The sequence below is a fragment of the Amblyomma americanum genome, chromosome 7 (assembly GCF_052857255.1).
Source record: "Amblyomma americanum isolate KBUSLIRL-KWMA chromosome 7, ASM5285725v1, whole genome shotgun sequence".
NCBI lineage: Eukaryota > Metazoa > Arthropoda > Arachnida > Ixodida > Ixodidae > Amblyomma > Amblyomma americanum.
Genome location: NC_135503.1, coordinates 49,003,399 through 49,020,083, shown reverse-complemented (window position 1 = coordinate 49,020,083; position 16,685 = coordinate 49,003,399). Strand labels below are relative to the sequence as shown.

At 48.5% G+C, this 16,685-nt stretch overlaps 3 protein-coding genes across 33 annotated transcripts in view; 2 read left to right on the top strand and 1 right to left on the bottom strand.

The window, feature by feature from the left end:
* LOC144099057 (uncharacterized) overlaps nucleotides 1-16,685 on the top strand; it is a 183,607-nt gene that overhangs the window by 67,120 nt on the left and 99,802 nt on the right. The window lies entirely within an intron of this gene.
* Nucleotides 1-16,685, bottom strand: part of LOC144099061 (uncharacterized) — a 74,306-nt gene that overhangs the window by 5,536 nt on the left and 52,085 nt on the right. For 6 of the 16 annotated variants that reach the window (XM_077632116.1, XM_077632114.1, XM_077632113.1 and 3 more), the window contains 4 exons: nucleotides 2,812-2,974; nucleotides 1,930-2,000; nucleotides 1,403-1,573; nucleotides 210-353 (listed from right to left, as the gene is read on the bottom strand). In XM_077632116.1, coding sequence (XP_077488242.1) covers nucleotides 210-353; nucleotides 1,403-1,573; nucleotides 1,930-2,000; nucleotides 2,812-2,905 — 480 coding nt within the window. In that variant the 5' untranslated portion in view covers nucleotides 2,906-2,974. Of the gene's footprint in view, nucleotides 1-209; nucleotides 354-1,402; nucleotides 1,574-1,929; nucleotides 2,001-2,811; nucleotides 2,975-3,843; nucleotides 4,834-6,780; nucleotides 6,897-16,685 lie in introns of those variants that run through there. The other 10 variants (XM_077632120.1, XM_077632107.1, XM_077632109.1 and 7 more) reach the window with 9 other exon arrangements.
* LOC144099065 (uncharacterized) lies at nucleotides 5,012-13,313 on the top strand. 3 transcript variants are annotated; one of them, XM_077632125.1, is made up of 5 exons: nucleotides 9,448-9,551; nucleotides 9,686-9,922; nucleotides 11,038-11,108; nucleotides 11,429-11,605; nucleotides 12,509-13,313. In XM_077632125.1, exons 1-4 carry the CDS (start codon nucleotides 9,479-9,481, stop codon nucleotides 11,558-11,560), a joined length of 513 nt encoding a protein of 170 aa, XP_077488251.1. In that variant the 5' UTR covers nucleotides 9,448-9,478; the 3' UTR covers nucleotides 11,561-11,605; nucleotides 12,509-13,313. The 3 variants fall into 3 exon arrangements, 2 of the variants coding, with proteins under 2 accessions (XP_077488251.1, XP_077488252.1); XR_013307301.1 differs by lacking the exons at nucleotides 9,448-9,551; nucleotides 9,686-9,922 and adding an exon at nucleotides 5,012-5,098 and having other exon boundaries at nucleotides 12,509-13,311; XM_077632126.1 differs by lacking the exon at nucleotides 9,686-9,922.

Below are 16,685 nucleotides of genomic sequence, written 5' to 3'. Positions count from 1 at the left end.
TTTAGTAATGGATAGTAAGCTGATCGGTCTGCAATTTTTCAAGTCTTTCACTTCCCTTTTAACTAAGTATCTGTTATGGCATCTTGGCGAACTTAGGATGTAGAAGAGAGAAGAAAGTTGCATTTATGTGGTAGTAACTGAAGCATGCAAGGTGCATTGATCGTTGAAGCAGCATTTCGGGGTATAAAAATGAGAAATTATGTGCACACCTTTGTGTCGATGAGGTTGTGGTCATATTCCGATTGGCCATGCAAGATGTTCTCGATCTGATTCAGTTGAATACCTGGTGAGTTGTACACAAAGTTGCCGTTTAAGATGGTGATCGTGACCGCTCCTGGCTTGGCTTTATTCACCTGTTTCGGATGGAATTGCAGAAACTTAGTTCATGGTGGAACTTATTTACAAATCTTGCACATTAGAACATGTAGAAACCTTGAAGTCAAGCGCAAGTGGTGCTAAACTTCGATCGGATGCCCGTCAGTGCAGAAATCTTACATACCATTTCATTGATCAACTCCACAAATTAAAAAAAAAACGTTCTTTTGTGTGCCTTGGTTTCGGTGACTGTGGCTTCCTCCGTATGTATTATGTGTATTGCTTATTTCCTACAAAATCCGATAGGCTAGGCTTTAAAAGCTTATGGCGTTCAAACGCGTAATTGAAATAATTTTTTTTTTCCACAACCACACTTCCTAACCGTTTGAGAAAATTTTACTGCGATAGCTGGTTGTCTAACTCCCGGGATTAAATTGAGGACTCGATAACAGTCTCACTCGCTGTGGACACCTTAACTGCGCCGTGAAGGAAATGGACAAAGGCCGCAAGTGAAAGACCGCAACCGAAGACCGCAGGTGGAAGAAGGCCGAGTGCGCACGTGAGCGCCGAGATGGTGCCCAACCGGGCAGCTGTCTGTGAAACGTCGAAACGGGACTCCCACTTTAGACCTCTCGGTCGCTAATGCCAGTCAGCGTTCGCTGACTAATTTGCTAAGCCGGAAAGCTTTGGTCTACTGTTTTTTTAAATTAAAACTCTACATCAGGGTGAATAATTTTGTAACCCCAGTTTACCGACTTTAAAAGCTAATGCAAATTACACAATTAATACTTTGACTAACTGGGTCACCTCATATCACACAAGAGTGACCAATTCAACAGTAGGTATCAGCATTGGAGTCGGAGTATGTTCTGCTTTTGAATCATAATTTTTGAGCATCACAGAAAGTACGGCAGGAATAGTTGGTATCAGAATTCGAATTTAAATGACTCAAGTATCTGGAAGCAGTGGCGCACTGAAAACCCGTGGCGAAGAAAAGATGAAGGTATGTGGCATAGAAAATAAAGTGCGCAGCTTTCGTTTGTTATCCGAGTACACAAACACACACACAAAAATATTACAACCGCACCTTCATGCCTGGCTTGGGAATCATTCGTCGAACGTCACTGGAGCTGCTGTCAGGTTTCGAACATCCATGGAAAATGTTGCCAATCTCACTCAGATCAGTGTCTGGAGAATTGTACACAAAATCGCCGTTTCTGACTGTGATGTTGACATCTGCCGTCTGGGCTTCAGCGACCTGTTTTGGAAAGAATCGCAGTAATATATACAGTTCATGACACAACCCTGCTATGCTCATTTTAGCTACAACAGGTAAGTATTCTGTAGTCAAACAGAACAAAGGATATAGAATATTTTGGTCTGATTCTCTTTAAAGCAAATAGAGATGATGTTTTGCATAAAACTTTTTCTACAAAATTGGATATGCTAGGTTGTCTGAGCTAGTGTTATTCATGGGTATATTTTAGATGGGTGGCTTTATACGCAGCCACATTTCCTGGGCATTTGAGAAGCAAACTTTTTCTCTGTTGTCGCGATGCTTTCAACTTTTCCCTACTACTCTGCACCAAGCAAAGGCTCGAGAAATACCGGTACCTGCTTGTTTACTTGAGAGGAAGACAACCTTTCGGAGAGCTCTGACTTGGAACAGTCGAGCGGGAAGTCAACTGCGAGAAAAAACAAACATTGTTATTTGGCTGTTTGGATGAACACGATCAACTGTTCTTAAAGGACGTGAAAAAAACAGCACCTCAACAAACACCACACTTTTTAGAATGTGGAGGGGCTCGCATATCTAACTTGTTGCAGAAGATGGTGCGGAAGGCAAAAAATGGCGGACATGGGTGGACGAAATATCTGGGTTGTCTGAGTAAGCAGACTGCCTCTTCAGTACCTCATGTCTGAGCAGTGTGAGCATTCTAGAACATATATGTGCAGGTTTTGAAAACCGAGGTGTCGGAATAGCTCCGTCATACATCCCCAGCACGTCCACAAGAGCACTTCTCCAGACGACATTTTCTTTTCTTTTTGAGGCTAACACCTGTTTGAAGTAACGAAAGACCAAGACGGATGCTCCTCAGAAGCTATAACTGCATAGCCTTAGCTCAAGTGTACCTATCGATCAGGCCAGAGTAATGCACGTGAACGTGACAGACAAGTTCTAACAGATTATTACAAGCAAACGACTAAACTACTGGCAATTAAGAATGAATCATGTCACTGTACACATCGGCCACTAGGTGTCTTTTTCGTTACCAGTGCGCAACGATAGGATGTCCATGGCATTATCACCTGCAATGCCATTAACTTATTAGGAAAACCAAAGCAGTTATAAATAGGTGTCGTTCAGAGATGCACAAAATAGTAAAACACGTTCATGGTTATGCTGTTTACTGAATGCATGTGCACAGTCATCGCAATGAAAATAACGTCCAGCGCTAATAAATTGAAAGCTCCTGAGTGACATTTTGAGCATACCGGAAGCTGATGTGCTGGACAAAAAAAAGGAACAAATTGTGCTGAGCACCGTGGTGCAGAGACGTACTCCAGGTACTGCCGATATCAGCCTCATTCTGCTTCACTTGGCAATGCAGAGGTGATGTGCCAAACATGCCACGCTGGGGTGAACTGCTTCTGCAATCTAGACGTGGAAGAATGTAGGAAACATCAGCACAACACTGTCAGTTGGACTCCATCAAATTAATTTAAACTAATGGAGGATTCCATCGAAACATCACCTATAAGAGAAAAGACGTAGTTTGAGTTCTATTTGCCTCCATTTTTTCAAATCAAACAATGCTATACACAACATAAAGCTTGAATCACTGCACTTCTAGTGTTGTGTATATCAGACTTCCGTTTCGCAGAATATGCAAGGCATGAGCAACTGTCGCAGCCTATAAGTGCCGGTATTTAACGAAACGGTAAAAATTGATCGACCACCAGGCAAGCATTCATCAAGAGTGGTATGCAACAAATTGATACTGTAGTTTGAAAGATGCTGGACAACTGTTGCAGAGCACAGCAAAAAAGGGGCGTCGCACAACTATTTTCCTATGAGACGTGATACTATAGGCCAATAACCGCCAAATGCATGTGTTTCGTTGAACAACACGGACAAGCTTGCACGACAATAGAGACTTTTAGCACTGCCGCACGGTAAACACTTAACTACGGTAACTGCTACCACATAAGGCAAATATGACTAGGCAAGAAAAGGTACAGCGCAAAAAAGACAAGACTAAAGCAGCGGACAGACACAGGCGTCTGTCCGCTGCTTTAGTCCTGTCTTTTTTGCGCTGTACTGTGTCTGTCCGCTGCTTTAGTCCTGTCTTTTTTGCGCTATACCATTTTCTGCAATATATACCGACTGGCCCAGACAAATACCCTCATGGCTAGGCAAGCCTGGCTACGGTAGCAACGGCAACACATTACCGAATTTTCCGTACGGTTCACTCTCTAATAGTGTATCGAGGAAACGGTATGCCGGCGTAACATCACGTTACGAACCCTGCACAGTATCCCAGACGGCCAACAATGTCCGATGGACGTCCGATTAAGGTCCGTACACCCGAAGACGAATTCGGACATCCGAAGAAAGAACGAAGCAGATCCGAAAGCGGACATCCGAAAATCCGGATGTCCGGTGGGCTTTTGAGGGGCGTCCTACTTAGCACCGACTTTGAAAACGGGCAGAACAGAAAAATCACTTCCCCATTCGGCAGCGAACCGGTATATTTCGTGTCTGGTTGTTGTAGGAGGTGGGGAGGGCTATAGAGAGCTGCCCACTGCGGACTCTTATTAGAAGCTCGAATTAGCTCGGCGACCTTTAGTCTAATATCTTGTGCTTTGCAGCACTGATGCTGCTGAAAAACGTTTCCATATTGCTGGCTGTAAGAGCAGCACATGGCATTGTGTCTGCACTCTTCAGCACAGCTGCTTGAACACAGACGCCGCGCAAACTTCGTATTCGGCATGCCCGCGGTGGCCCGTACACGTAAGCGAGCAACCTTTCAACGGGAGAGTCCTTCTACAAAATAATCTCTGCGGAGCTTCGCTTGTGCATTGAATCCATCGTGTGGACGTTGCACTGAGAATACGAGTGGGCGTAGTGCTACATCCTGTACATCATATGCCCCTCCACTAACATGACCTTTCTGCCCCACCCAGCCAAGGAGGCAGTGCTTAGCCATTTCTCGACAGCTTGATCCGGACTTAGTACTACGGGTGACTGACGACCACGCATGGCACAGCTACCAACCAAACGGCCAGTCCGCCAGCCAGATGCACGCATGTGGACACATGCGCCTCGCATCGTGCCTTAATTCGTGCCGAAAGCTTAATTTGCGCAATGAACAAAAAGCGAGCCTCGAACAGCGCAAACGACTGATTTTGGTATAGTGCCCCAGTATTCTAGAGCACATTAATTTTGGTCCAACTTGTTTATATTTATCGGATTTTTGCTAGACTTGAATTGACTTGAATCTCGAATCCATTATTGCTTTTAACCGAAAAGAAATGCCTTCGATGATTCCGAACGTTAAACTACAATTTTAAACACCTTAGAAGCTACTCATACACTTTATTTTTATTCCTGATTGCAACAGAAAAGACCGGCCTAAAAGCCAAACTTGCCAAAGCCGATCGCGAGCCGCGCTGAAGTAAACAACAAATGTGGCCGGCGTTCTTTGTTGCTGTGTGCTTGCGAGCTCGATTTGCCGATATTTTTACCCTTGAGATCAACGAATAAGTATCTTGTGCATCGGTAGGTGACATCTGTTTTTGGCAAAGAACGCTCGACAGGAAGAGAAAGGAGCAATTTGCCATTAAGCGTCGTTGTACTCTCAAGTTGGGCAGTGGGATATTGCTTGTGAGAGTGGTTACTGAAGGGAAGCAAATGTGTGAAAATGCACCCTGGGGCGGTCAAGTAATACCGGTGATTGAAAAAAAATGCTTGGAAGTTAGAAAAAGTTTCTCTGCATCGCATCGTCGTCTTATGCCCGCACCCCTAGCCGGCATAGCCTGTACTGCCGAACTCGACTGGAATGCGCGAAGCGTAGCGAAAGGCGAGCCCATTTGTCTGAAGCGCTCGAGCGGTGCTCTACGAAGGAAAGGAAGCGAATTTCTAGAACAGGTACTGAATTTCAGAAATATTCGCTCTCAAGTAAGCCTCATAGGAATGCAACCCGGTGCAGGAACAATCACTTCATCCTTACGCTGCGTAAAATTTTCCTTCATTCGCTCTGCATGCCACCGCTCGAGAGTTCTAGACAAACGTGCTCACCTCTGTATACGTGGAGAGATCACCGTGACTGTGTTTGCTGTGATTTTGTAATTTTCCGTATATGTATATTGTGTGTCGTGTTTGTCGCTTCGGAAGCAGCCTTCTCGTGCAATAAATTATCTTTTGTTGCACCTATTGCTAGTTTAATTTTGCGCTAAATGAAAACAGTGGCGTGCAGAGGTCCTGCGGCAAAAAGTATGCAGAAACCGCTTGAATAACCTGGACATACATGCTACCCTACGCTGGTCCGAGAAAAGTCCGTACGTCCGCGGTCGGTCGTCCATCGGATGAACTACACATGGTCCGCGGTCTTGCGTCGGATGGCCCGACGGACGTCCGGTGGTTGACTTTGAGTAAATAAAGGATGTTCCGACGAACATCCGAAAGTCCGAGGCGGGATAACCGTCGGGCGTCAATGGCCGTGTGGGACAGCACAGAAAAAAGGCCTGATTAAAATGTCTGAATAGACTACGCGATATGTCAACCAGGCCACGCCCGATGAACGCTTCATTTCGCGATACGACGAAATTTGTGTGTGTGTGTGTAATCGATATTGAACGCAAACACGGCCAAAGGCAGGAGAATAATGCATTAATAAAAACGTTTGTACAACCAATTTCCCCGTATCAGCATGCGCACGCAGGTAAGGCAGAGCTACCAATAAAATGGCGCGCTCCGTGTCCGTTTCACGCATAGGAAGCCCCCCCCCCCCAGAGACAAGATGGCGTCGTCCTTGCAACGCCACGAAATTGTGACAGAATTATAACGTACGCGAAAAGAAACAAAGGAGAGAATAGACAGAAACATTAGACCGAACACTCTTGCTCCGTGTTCAGGGCTGATCGTTGGGGATCGTGGATGTCTACGACTGCATGGGTGCCATCATGTCGGTGACGCGCCCGACGGACGAATGCAGGGGTTGAGTTTTGGACAAGCACAACTTCTATTTAGAAAGCAGCAATGGTTCGCCTGAGTGCTTTCTGCTCGATGTACTGGTGCGAGATCCTTCGGCTGTGGGAAACTCTGCGCTGCGGAAAGCGAGACACTCAAATAAGCTCACATGTTCGGTCTATCGCACAATTTCCAGCTCTAAGCCGGCATGCGCCTCTCCGTGCTTTTGAGAGCTGACGCCGCAAGCGAGAGCGGATTGGAAAGGAACTCACCAGGACTAATATTTCCGCCCTCGACGCTCCCAGAATCGCAGTGCTGCCTCGATGCGACGTGGTATTCTGCCATGTCGACGCGAGTTGAGCTTCGAAGAGCACGCCTCTTCACTGCAGTGGACGACGGGGAGCGAATAAGCGCAGATCCACGGCGCCTATATACCCACCACCCTGGAGAAATCCACGTGACCATCGGCGTGGAATCACGTTGCTATTTCGTGCACTGTTGAGTCGTATCAACATATGTGGATCACATGCTTACACTAATACTGCTGCTCTCCTCCCTCTGGAATCAAAGTGCAACACAACCCTCGCAAGCAAGATAACGCCTCTTAGCGAAGTAATTGCATCGCGGGATATTGCTTCCAACCATTGTATGACGCTGAATACGGTGCCTCTAATTGATAACCATCGCTGGGTTCTTGATAGCATTTCCGTTCGCCGCATGCCGGTTTGCACCGTAGCGCCGAAAGCGGTCCCCGCTCTGTCGGCCACCGCGTGGAAGCTTGACTTTTAGTCGTGTAATGCTTAGCCGTGTACCGCTTCGATGGATACGGCTCCACCACTTAGTCACCAATCATCGTGACTCTTAACGGATAATTACACGATCTGCCAGACGAAGACAAAAAAAAGAGAACATAATCATTAACCCTATATATGCATGTCAAATCTGCATGGTGTAGCAGAAATAGGGGGAGCACTTAAAGGGACCCTGCAGCGATTTCGATGGGCATATTCTAGAGCAGCAGATCTATAAAGATGGCCTTTGTGGGCATTACAGTTGGATGCTCTGCATGGAACCTATAATTTAGAAATTGTTTTAAAAAATCGCTGCTCGCAGTAGATCGCAACCGATCAGGGTGACACTTCACCGCCGCGCGTACCCTACCCCGATGACGTCAGTGGGCAGACGAAACGAGCGAAGGCTCACCGATGCGCACACTTCCTCCTCACGTCACAATACCAGTGGCTCTGCTGAGTTGATTGCTTCAAAATGAAGTAAATAATTTATTCCCGCCAAATAGGTTTTCTTCGGACGCAAGGGGAACATTTCTTCCTTCAAGGGCTTGGTACTGGGGGAAAGTTTTTCATGCCCACAGGGAGGTTTTAAAGGTAGCCCTTGGAAATTAATTTTACAATCATTTCGGCCTTAATGAGAAAATTACGTGTTTATTTTACTTACTCAGGAAGGTACACATTTGGGTAATTCTCTGCTCTCGTTGGAGCTTTTCTTGAATCTGCTGCTGTAAAGGCAGCCTTTGACGAAAAGCCGAATTGACATCACGCAAATATTTTATTATAGCGCACAAGATGCATTGTTCAGTAACTACAGTATACACATTACAGTAAAATAGTATACGGCAACACATTTCCGACGCTCGGGGGGGGGGGGGGTGGAGGAAGAATGAAGCCAGAATGGAGGTTTAACCTGAGGCATCGGGCGCATTATCCAGGGAGGTTGGCCCGCACAGTACTGGGACACTGCACGCTATACGGCCAGATCGACGAGGCGACGACGGGCGCAGAACAAGTGGTTATCCATTGGGACGTATGGCGGTAGCGGCGCGAGCTAAGCTTGCGACATTCGAGTTGTCGGGCCGGTGCCCACGCCTGCACACACAACACTGACTTCGCATCCGGGAGCTAACAAAACTTGGGAGTAAGCTCCGCCTTAGAGTGAAACGCAATAGGGCCCTCTCTCTATACCATCCACATGACGTCATCACTCCGCGCTGCTCCTAGTGGCCCCTATGCTCAGTGGAAACTTTAGTCCACTTAAAGGACGAACTATGACGTCACACTCACTCGCAGCGCTCTGGTGGCCTCCGCGAGAAGTGGAGAGCTTGCGCACGGCCTCCACCGCTGCTGCTCTTGGGATTTTTCCCACACTAACGACTCGGCACAGCCGACTGGCGACGCCGAGTGGCTGTCCCTGAATGCACCAACCACCACACGCACTGAACGCCGCCGCTCCGAACGGCTGCAGCGCACGAAACAAGCGTTCGAATGACCCGATGAGCTGTTTCGGAGAGTCTGGGGTAGGGTTTCAGTCGCAAACGTTGTTTTACTATCACCGTGCAGATTTTCTCTGGGATCGTAAAGCTGTACAAAATATATGCTAATGATTGATCTCTTTTTTTTTGTGTTCATCTGGCAGATCGTGCAATTGTCCGTTAAGAACCAAGATGGTTGGTGACGCTACTAACTGGTGGAGTCGTATCCATCGAAGCGGTACACGGTTAATCATTACACGACCAAAAGTCAAGCCTCCACGCGGTGGTCGACAGAGCAGGGACCGCCTTCGGCGCTACGGTGCAAACCGGCATGCGGCGAACGGAAATGCTATCAAGAACCCAGCGATGGTTATCAATTAGAGGCACCGTATTCAGCGTCATACAATGGTTGGAAGCAATATCCCGCGATGCAATTACTTCGCTAAGAGGCGTTATCTTGCTTGCGAGGGTTGTGTTGCACTTTGATTCCAGAGGGAGGAGGGCAGCAAAATCAGTGTAAGCATGTGATCCACATATGTTGAAATGACTCAACAGTGCACGAAATAGCAACGTGATTCCACGCCGATGGTCACGTGGATTTCTCAGAGTGGTGGGTATATAGGCGCCGTGGATCTGCGCTTATTCGCTCCCCGTCGTCCACTGCAGTGAAGAGGCGTGCTCTTCGAAGCTCAACTCGCGTCGACATGGCAGAATACCACGTCGCATCGAGGCAGCACTGCGGTTCTGGGAACGTCGTGGGCGGAAATGTTAGCCCTGGTGAGTTCCTTCTCAATGTGCCCTCGCTCACAGCGTTACCGCTAGATATATCGGTAACTTTAGGGCCAGCCTTCAGCCGGAAGTGTGCGACAACTAGAACATTTTCGCTAATTTGAGCGTCTCATTTTCTACAGCGAGTTTTTCGCAGGCCAGGAATGTCGCACCATCACAGCATGCAGAGCACGCGACCGCGCATGACTGCACTTTCACGAATAACAGGTGTGCTCGCCCTAAACTCCACGCATGCGCTCGTCCATCAAGCGCATCACCTAATGGCTGCGAGCCACTTGTAGACAAGGTGGCTGCCGGTGAGGCGACTTCAACACGGCGATATGCCCCTTGGAACGTCCAACTAGAAGTTATCAGACCCGGTGAGGCCCTTTCCGTTCGCGTGTATGCGGGCGGTCAGTCCTCTAGCGGACAATTCTAGTGTCCTTGTTTTGTGCGCGCTCGTGTGTGTGTGCGTGTGTGCGCGCGCGTCATTTTTCTAGCGTTTGTGAAACGCTGCAAAATGTTCGGTGCTACCTGCAGAGATACCTCGCGCCCCAACCACGCTGCACCGTACAGCACCGAGTGCTGCTTGTTCTGTGTACGATGTGATCGATTTACAACGAGCGCATTTCTGGCGCAGTTTTTGCACAGCAGACGCCGGCGTATTTGTGGAGTCATCGAAAGCGTCTCCCGCTATCCAGACGCCGATAGGCCGAAATGAAGCTGTAGCCTCACCGTCTATTCGCAGCCTATAAGCTCAGTAAATTTTTAGAACAAATGCTCGGGCGCAAGCGCCGCCATAAATGAGTGTTAAAGCTCCTTCATTTCTGGTGCCTGGTTATGAGGTATAAGTGACGGGGCAGTAACTGCCTTACTTAGGCAGCGCGCCTGAACCGCGCCATTAAGGGCTTGAAAGGAGAGTGAAACTGTTGCTCTGTTTCAGGGCAGCTTTTTAATTTTGAGAAATCAGAATTTTTAAACGTTTTCCCACATTGCGCTGCACAGCGACCTGCATTTCAATGCCGCCACCGCAGTCGTATTTCGAACGTGGTAATATGCAAAAACTCGAGTTCTGTATATTGTACCAAACGACTACAGGAAATGAAAAAAAAAAGATATGCCAAGTGCGTTCTCAGGTGGTAGAGCTCTGAACACGGAGCACTAGCACTATTAGCGAAATGGTATTCTATCAATCTTGATTTTTTCTAGCTTTTCACTCTGTTTAAGCAGATAGGGTACGCAGCAGCCACTGACAATGAAACTTCAGGTTGTGCTGATGGCGTTCGGGGTTCGACATTAGCATCTCACCCTTCCTATAGATTCTAAGTTTCATTTGAAATCTAAAGGATGCTTAAAAAATACTGAAATGCCTTTTAATCGTACCACGTTTTTGCTGTTTGTGGAAAAAGTGTTTTGGTTACGCAATCATACTCTCATTGTTCATATGTACGTCCGTATAGCAACACAACTCGTTCGCTGTTTTTGTTTTGTGCAGTTGAGTTTCCATGTGGAAGTCCTCGGCTCCAGGTCGACCGAACCTGGTCTCCCTCCCAAGTAAACAACCAGGTAGATTTCGTTGGAAGTTACCAGCCCTTTCATACGATGCAGCTCCTTAGATAAGCGGCAGCGATTAAACGAGGGGCGCTTTGGGCTCAAGTGCCTGATAAAATAAGAGTGGGGGGGGGGGGGATACTCCGCTGGGGAACCGGACATAGGTGTATTTACGGGGAGTAAATTCATAATAACTTGCAATACTTATCTTTACTGATACAAATTTCACCAAGAACATGCCGCTTAACTTCAATGCATCCGTAATGTTTCTTCATACCTCTTGAGTGCACCTCATTATTACAGGTGACAAGTTCTTGCTCATATATCCCCAACAGGGTGCTGAAAGTGGCACCATCGCAGCAGCTCGCATCAACATCACCATCACTCGTGGCAACTTCATATACAATGTAAACCCTGCTCGTCACCTGTACGCCCCGCAACGTGATTGTGCTGAACGTGACTGCTGACCGATGAGAGAGCGTCTTCCCGGGAGTTTTGGACCTGGTACAAAGGTGAATGCTGGATATCTCTATATGCAAGGCTTTTTTTTTCTTTGTTTGGATGGAGACATGACTTCAATTATAAATGCAAGAAATAACATGCCACGGCGGCTTTGTTACTGGTGCACACTAAACAATTTCTCACCCTTTATGGGTGTAAATCAGCTGTCCCCAGACGAACACCCTTTTCCAATTGTTCGGTGCTAAAAAAGGGTGCAGAGGCCAGCACCCTTAAGGAAGGGTGCACTTAGTGATACTTTAGAGGATGTAATCGTTGCACCCTCATTAAAGGGTACTATTTTGCCATAACACCTCTACGAATGCATGTTGTAAGGGTGCTCCACATTGATTCACCCATGAAGCAAAAGCCTTGGATAGATGCGCGCCATCGAAACTTTCATGCTTTGCAGCCTCCCTGAAGGGTGCTGATCTTTGCACCCTTTTTAGCACCCAAAAGGGTGTTCGTTTGGGGACAGCTGATTTGCACCCTTAAGGGTGAGAATTTGTTTATTGTGTGGTCTGTCAGAGGCGGGCTTGAATCCAGCTCTTCCGAGGTCCATGAATGCAGTGCTGTCAGCGAACGGTGCGTTTATTATTCAGTGAACTGCGTATAGTGTCCTTGATGAATGAAGGCTCTAGTGGAATTCATAAAATCATAATTCATAAAGAAAACACCCAGAAGTGAAGCCGATGAGAAGTACGAAATAGATCCCCTTGCGTCTGGAGTGACGCAGTTTAAAGTCACCTATAGTCACTTGTTCGAGTTTGTCTGGCTCATCTACGACAAAGTTGGTGACTGCTCTTCATTGGAGCTAGGGATTTCGATACAATCCAAAAATTGTGCTGAGTGGTCCAAGTTTATGTTCGCGCAATTTTCTTAAGACAATGCCTTCTTTCATCTCTTTCTGTGCGCAGGGCGTTCAAGACACTGAGAGTGCACGAGATGAGATGAAATAATAAACGAGGACACCTATAGCCGCTGTTGCAGAGGAGCTCGACGACCATGGCCAGTTTTTTTGCCATCATACAAGCTTGGTACTTCCGTAAAGTACGAAGACATGGAAGAACTGCACAGAGGACAATCGCAGGACGTAACCTATTCCTTTACTGCAGGACGAGGCACTTGTATAAAGAAACAAAATGTGTGGCGGTAACAGTTTTTTCCGACTGAAACCTAAGCAATTCCTGGAACCAGTGCCTAGCAACCAACGAGCTGTGGTCGGGTATCTCTGGTTTGCACCTTTTACGGAAGCGTCTAGTCAGTGTTGGTAAAATGTTCAGGGGAATCCCCCTAAAGTGGAGTAAATTTGTAATAAGGAAGAAATTACTCACTGGCATCCTCCCAAGCGCAGCCATACGGCTACAAAGAAAAGCTGTGCAGAGAGAGAGAGAGTGTGTGTGTGCGTGTGCGTGTGTGTGTAAGAAAGCACATCCGGTGTAGTGGGAGTGCAGGAAATGGGGAATGCACCATTCGACGAGACCATAGGGGCGGGGTGTTGTTGGGGGAGACACCGTGCTAGTTTTCTTGAAAGCAGCCGGTTTGTATTGTGACATTCCTTGTGTGCTACGAGGTACATTCCTTGTGTGTGCATCGAGTTGGGGCTTAAGGCCGCCCCTCTTTTCCAGCTGCATACCTTTGCAGAAAGCAGGACGCCGGCACAAGCGGAAACCGAGAGCCCCCGAGTACATACGGGGAACGAAAATTGTCGCTTGACGCACGGACCCCCTCCCCCCCCCCCCCCTTTTTTGACGTGGGCTATCGCCGGGAAGGCACCCACAGCTTCCCGCCGTGCCTCGTGAACAAAAGCGCATTCCCAGGAGGGCCGTGACGGACACCTGTCATGGCGGACAGGCAAGACTCGCCAAGAATGTGGGAAGACAGGGGCGACCCTTAATCTGGTTTCCCGGAGCGACAGACGAACCCCTTCATGCTTATTAGCTGTGTCCCGCCGTCGGTAGCCCGGCAGCATCGTGGGCCCTTTCGCCCCCTCCTCTGTTGCTGACGGGCGACGCGGACCGATGGTGGGTGGCGGTATGCATGCATGGGGCAAGGATTAGCTCCGAAGGGAGAGCCTGTGGATACTCTCACTTGAGAGAGAGTTGTGGCGTTTTTGTTTATTTAGTTTGTGTTGTTAACGAGACTCTGGGTTCGAGGCTAAGCCCAACTCAAGGGGTTGTCCCCATCTCGCATGTTATTTTTGATTGGAGAATTGATGCTTTGGGCGGGCCACTGAAAATGACCGCCCTTAGTCCTTTGTTAATCAAGTGCGTAAAAGCGCATGTAAACGGATGCAGTCCAGTCTGAGCTGGGGCTCCATGCTTAGCATGTAATGTGATGCTACTTAGGCACTAACCTGCCCGGTCGATGAGTAAAGTAGTGCAAAGTTTGTTCTTTTGTAAATTCAGTTCTGCTTTTTCCAGTTTAACTCTCTGTATATGTATGTTGTAAAATTATGCTCTGCTGTCATCATCTACAAGCTCGCCTCCTGTTCATCTTCCAAGCCGAACGACACTAGAGGAAGGGTTTGTGAACCATCCTCGAAGAAACGGACGACTATTGAAATTCTACTGCATACACGCTCAGGACGACATCGTTCGCGAAGAGGGCCTTCAGCGCCGAAGCCCGACGGCGTGCAGCTTCTGCCAGCAACCGCTCGAGCCCAACTCCGGAGCCACTCCATCGCCCCCATGAAGTCGTCGGCACGTAAGCTCGGACGCCCCAGCCTCTGATGTATAATCTTAATCATGTGTAATTATTGAATATACCTGTTTGTTTAAACTGAGCCATACGGTGTCTCTTTGCCTCTCCGTCCCGTGTGGACCTGCGCATTATGGGGGTCATCACAGTATGCACGAAGGAGGCAAGGGCTGCTGGAAGGCCCTGCATCACTTGGTCAGCGAACACGACATCCCTTCCTCCTTAGATTTGGTCACCGTTTCGGTCGGGTGGACGCCGTTCACGCTGCAGGGTCTTAGCGCTGTTGCCTGCCTGCTGCTGCGTGGACCCCCGTTGGGTTGCTCCCCGCAAGGTTGCGTTGCACGGTCGTCTAGACGGACCGCAGGTTCTCCATGTTCCGGGTGGGGCGCTGTAGGCAGATAGTGCGCAGGCGAAGTTTCCGCTGGCCGCTTGATCTCGTACGGAGCCGGCACAGTGTATTGTTGTTCACTCAATTGCTGCTGGTCCGTTCATCTGGTGGCGGATCTTCCGTCGGGCAGGCTTCTGCACCGGGCTTTATGTGATCAAGGTGCCGACGAACCGTTTCGCTTTTACACTTGATTAGCCAAGATCGATGTCCGAGCCTCTTCAATGCAGTTCCTTCAATCCAAGCAGGGCTTCCTGTGAAGTTGCGGAAAAAAACTGGCTTTGGTTAAACCTGGAGTTACGCGATAGGTACATCTGGCCGAGTGGAATTCACTCAGTTGAATTGCAAAGTCAGTCTTTCGCCGCTCCGTTTCGCTGGGCGTTCCTTCTTCATCTTCGTCCCACTTGACACGGCGCATGCGCAGAGCTGTGGCAGCTCGGTTTCGCTAGTGTTCCTATATATGCTCCCGCCGGCAGCAGCAGCTGCTCCTCACCACGTGGCTGGTCATGTGACCAACCACGTGATCAGCCACGGCGCCACCGGCGGCTGCTCCGCACCACGTGACAGCGTGGCGGCGCAGACACAGGGTGGCAGCGTAGCCACCGCCATGGCGCCGTTACGCTGAAGGCTCGGAATACTACCGTAATGTAGCTGTCGCTACAACAGACCAATTGCCCTGCGTGCACTCCTCTCGGCGAATTAGTCACGCTGAGATCAGGGGTCGCCTTTTCAGCAGGTCGTGGCTGAATGCGTGTTAGTGCCGATTCGGCGAGCACAACTGGCAGCAGCATCCAGCGGAGCACTGAACTGAGGGCAACGTTCCGTTCTGCAAGAAGATGGACGAAGCCATCTGAAGACCGCAGAAGACCACGAATCTAGAGCTCAATAAAGTTTTTCATTCACTCACTAGCGCCATTTGAGAGCTCGCGACCGAACATGAGCATGCGGCTGGCGTTCTGCCCGTCGTTACTGGAACAGTTGTGTGCTGCTTGAGCAGAAATCGAGCCAGTATGGACGCGAATGTTCCACACCGATCCTTGGCCAATGCTTGCTTTGTCTCAAAGACCATTAGTGATAGCGATTTCTCCGCATAAATTGTGATGCGTACACCTTGTGGCAGGCTCCTGGTTATGTGTGTCAGGGTAACATTAAATACGAAAGGACTGAACACAACTCTCTGGCGTGAAAAAAAAAATAAGTTGAGCAATTTGGGAGTACTCATAAATTTGCCGTTCTTTTAAATAGTTTCAAATCCACTAACATACCTTCTCTGCTGCGAGAATGGCATGGTAAAAAAACAAAGTCGAAAGCGGCCTTGATGTCAAATAAAACGGCTGTCGGGATGCGCCCAGCGTGAAGGTGACGAAACGAGGGTGATGACGTTATCTGCTAATCGCAGACCTGTTTTGGCGAAACCCGTTCATCTCTTGTGGATACTGATTTCGGCTTTCGATGAACCATGTGATGCGTTTGTAGGTCATCCAGGACGAATTGCTGCATTTGTACTTTGAGGACGACGTTGAGGCAGGGCGGGCGCTTGTACAAAAATAAATGTGTGCTCTAACAAAGAATAGCGTTTTATTTTTGTGTTTCTGCTCATCTTGTAAACATGACTAAGCTCCCACCATTTCAGTCGGGAAGAAGAGCACTGTATAGGTGCACTGTGAAATCGTATGCGTTTAAGCAGTACACGGCCAACCCTCAGGCGGAAAACTGCTCTCTCTTCACAGGCAGCAGGCCGACAAAAGCCAATACCACCTAGATAACTAGTCTAGGTGGTATTGCAAAAGCCCGGCAGTCGGGCTAGCGCAAACCGATAAGCGGCAAATAGGCATGCGACGAGCCTCCATCCGCGCGAGACGCGGAGCTCTGCGTACGAATCGTAGGAAGCGATAAGCACCCCGCTCGGGAACGTCTGTACTCGCGCTCCTCACCCCCGAGCGCCTGCTTCACACACGTCCAGAAATGCGGAATTGCTAGGACTGTGACTCGATTGGGGCATTGAAATG

Excerpts from the sequence above, each read along its gene's own strand:
- LOC144099065 (XM_077632125.1), top strand. The coding sequence starts at position 9,479 with ATGGCAGAATACCACGTCGCATCGAGGCAGCACTGCGGTTCTGGGAAC. Across the intron at positions 9,923-11,037 it reads ACTAGAAGTTATCAGACCCG|TTGAGTTTCCATGTGGAAGT; the intron begins GTGAGGCCCTTT and ends TGTTTTGTGCAG. Across the intron at positions 11,109-11,428 it reads CCTCCCAAGTAAACAACCAG|GGTGCTGAAAGTGGCACCAT; the intron begins GTAGATTTCGTT and ends TATCCCCAACAG.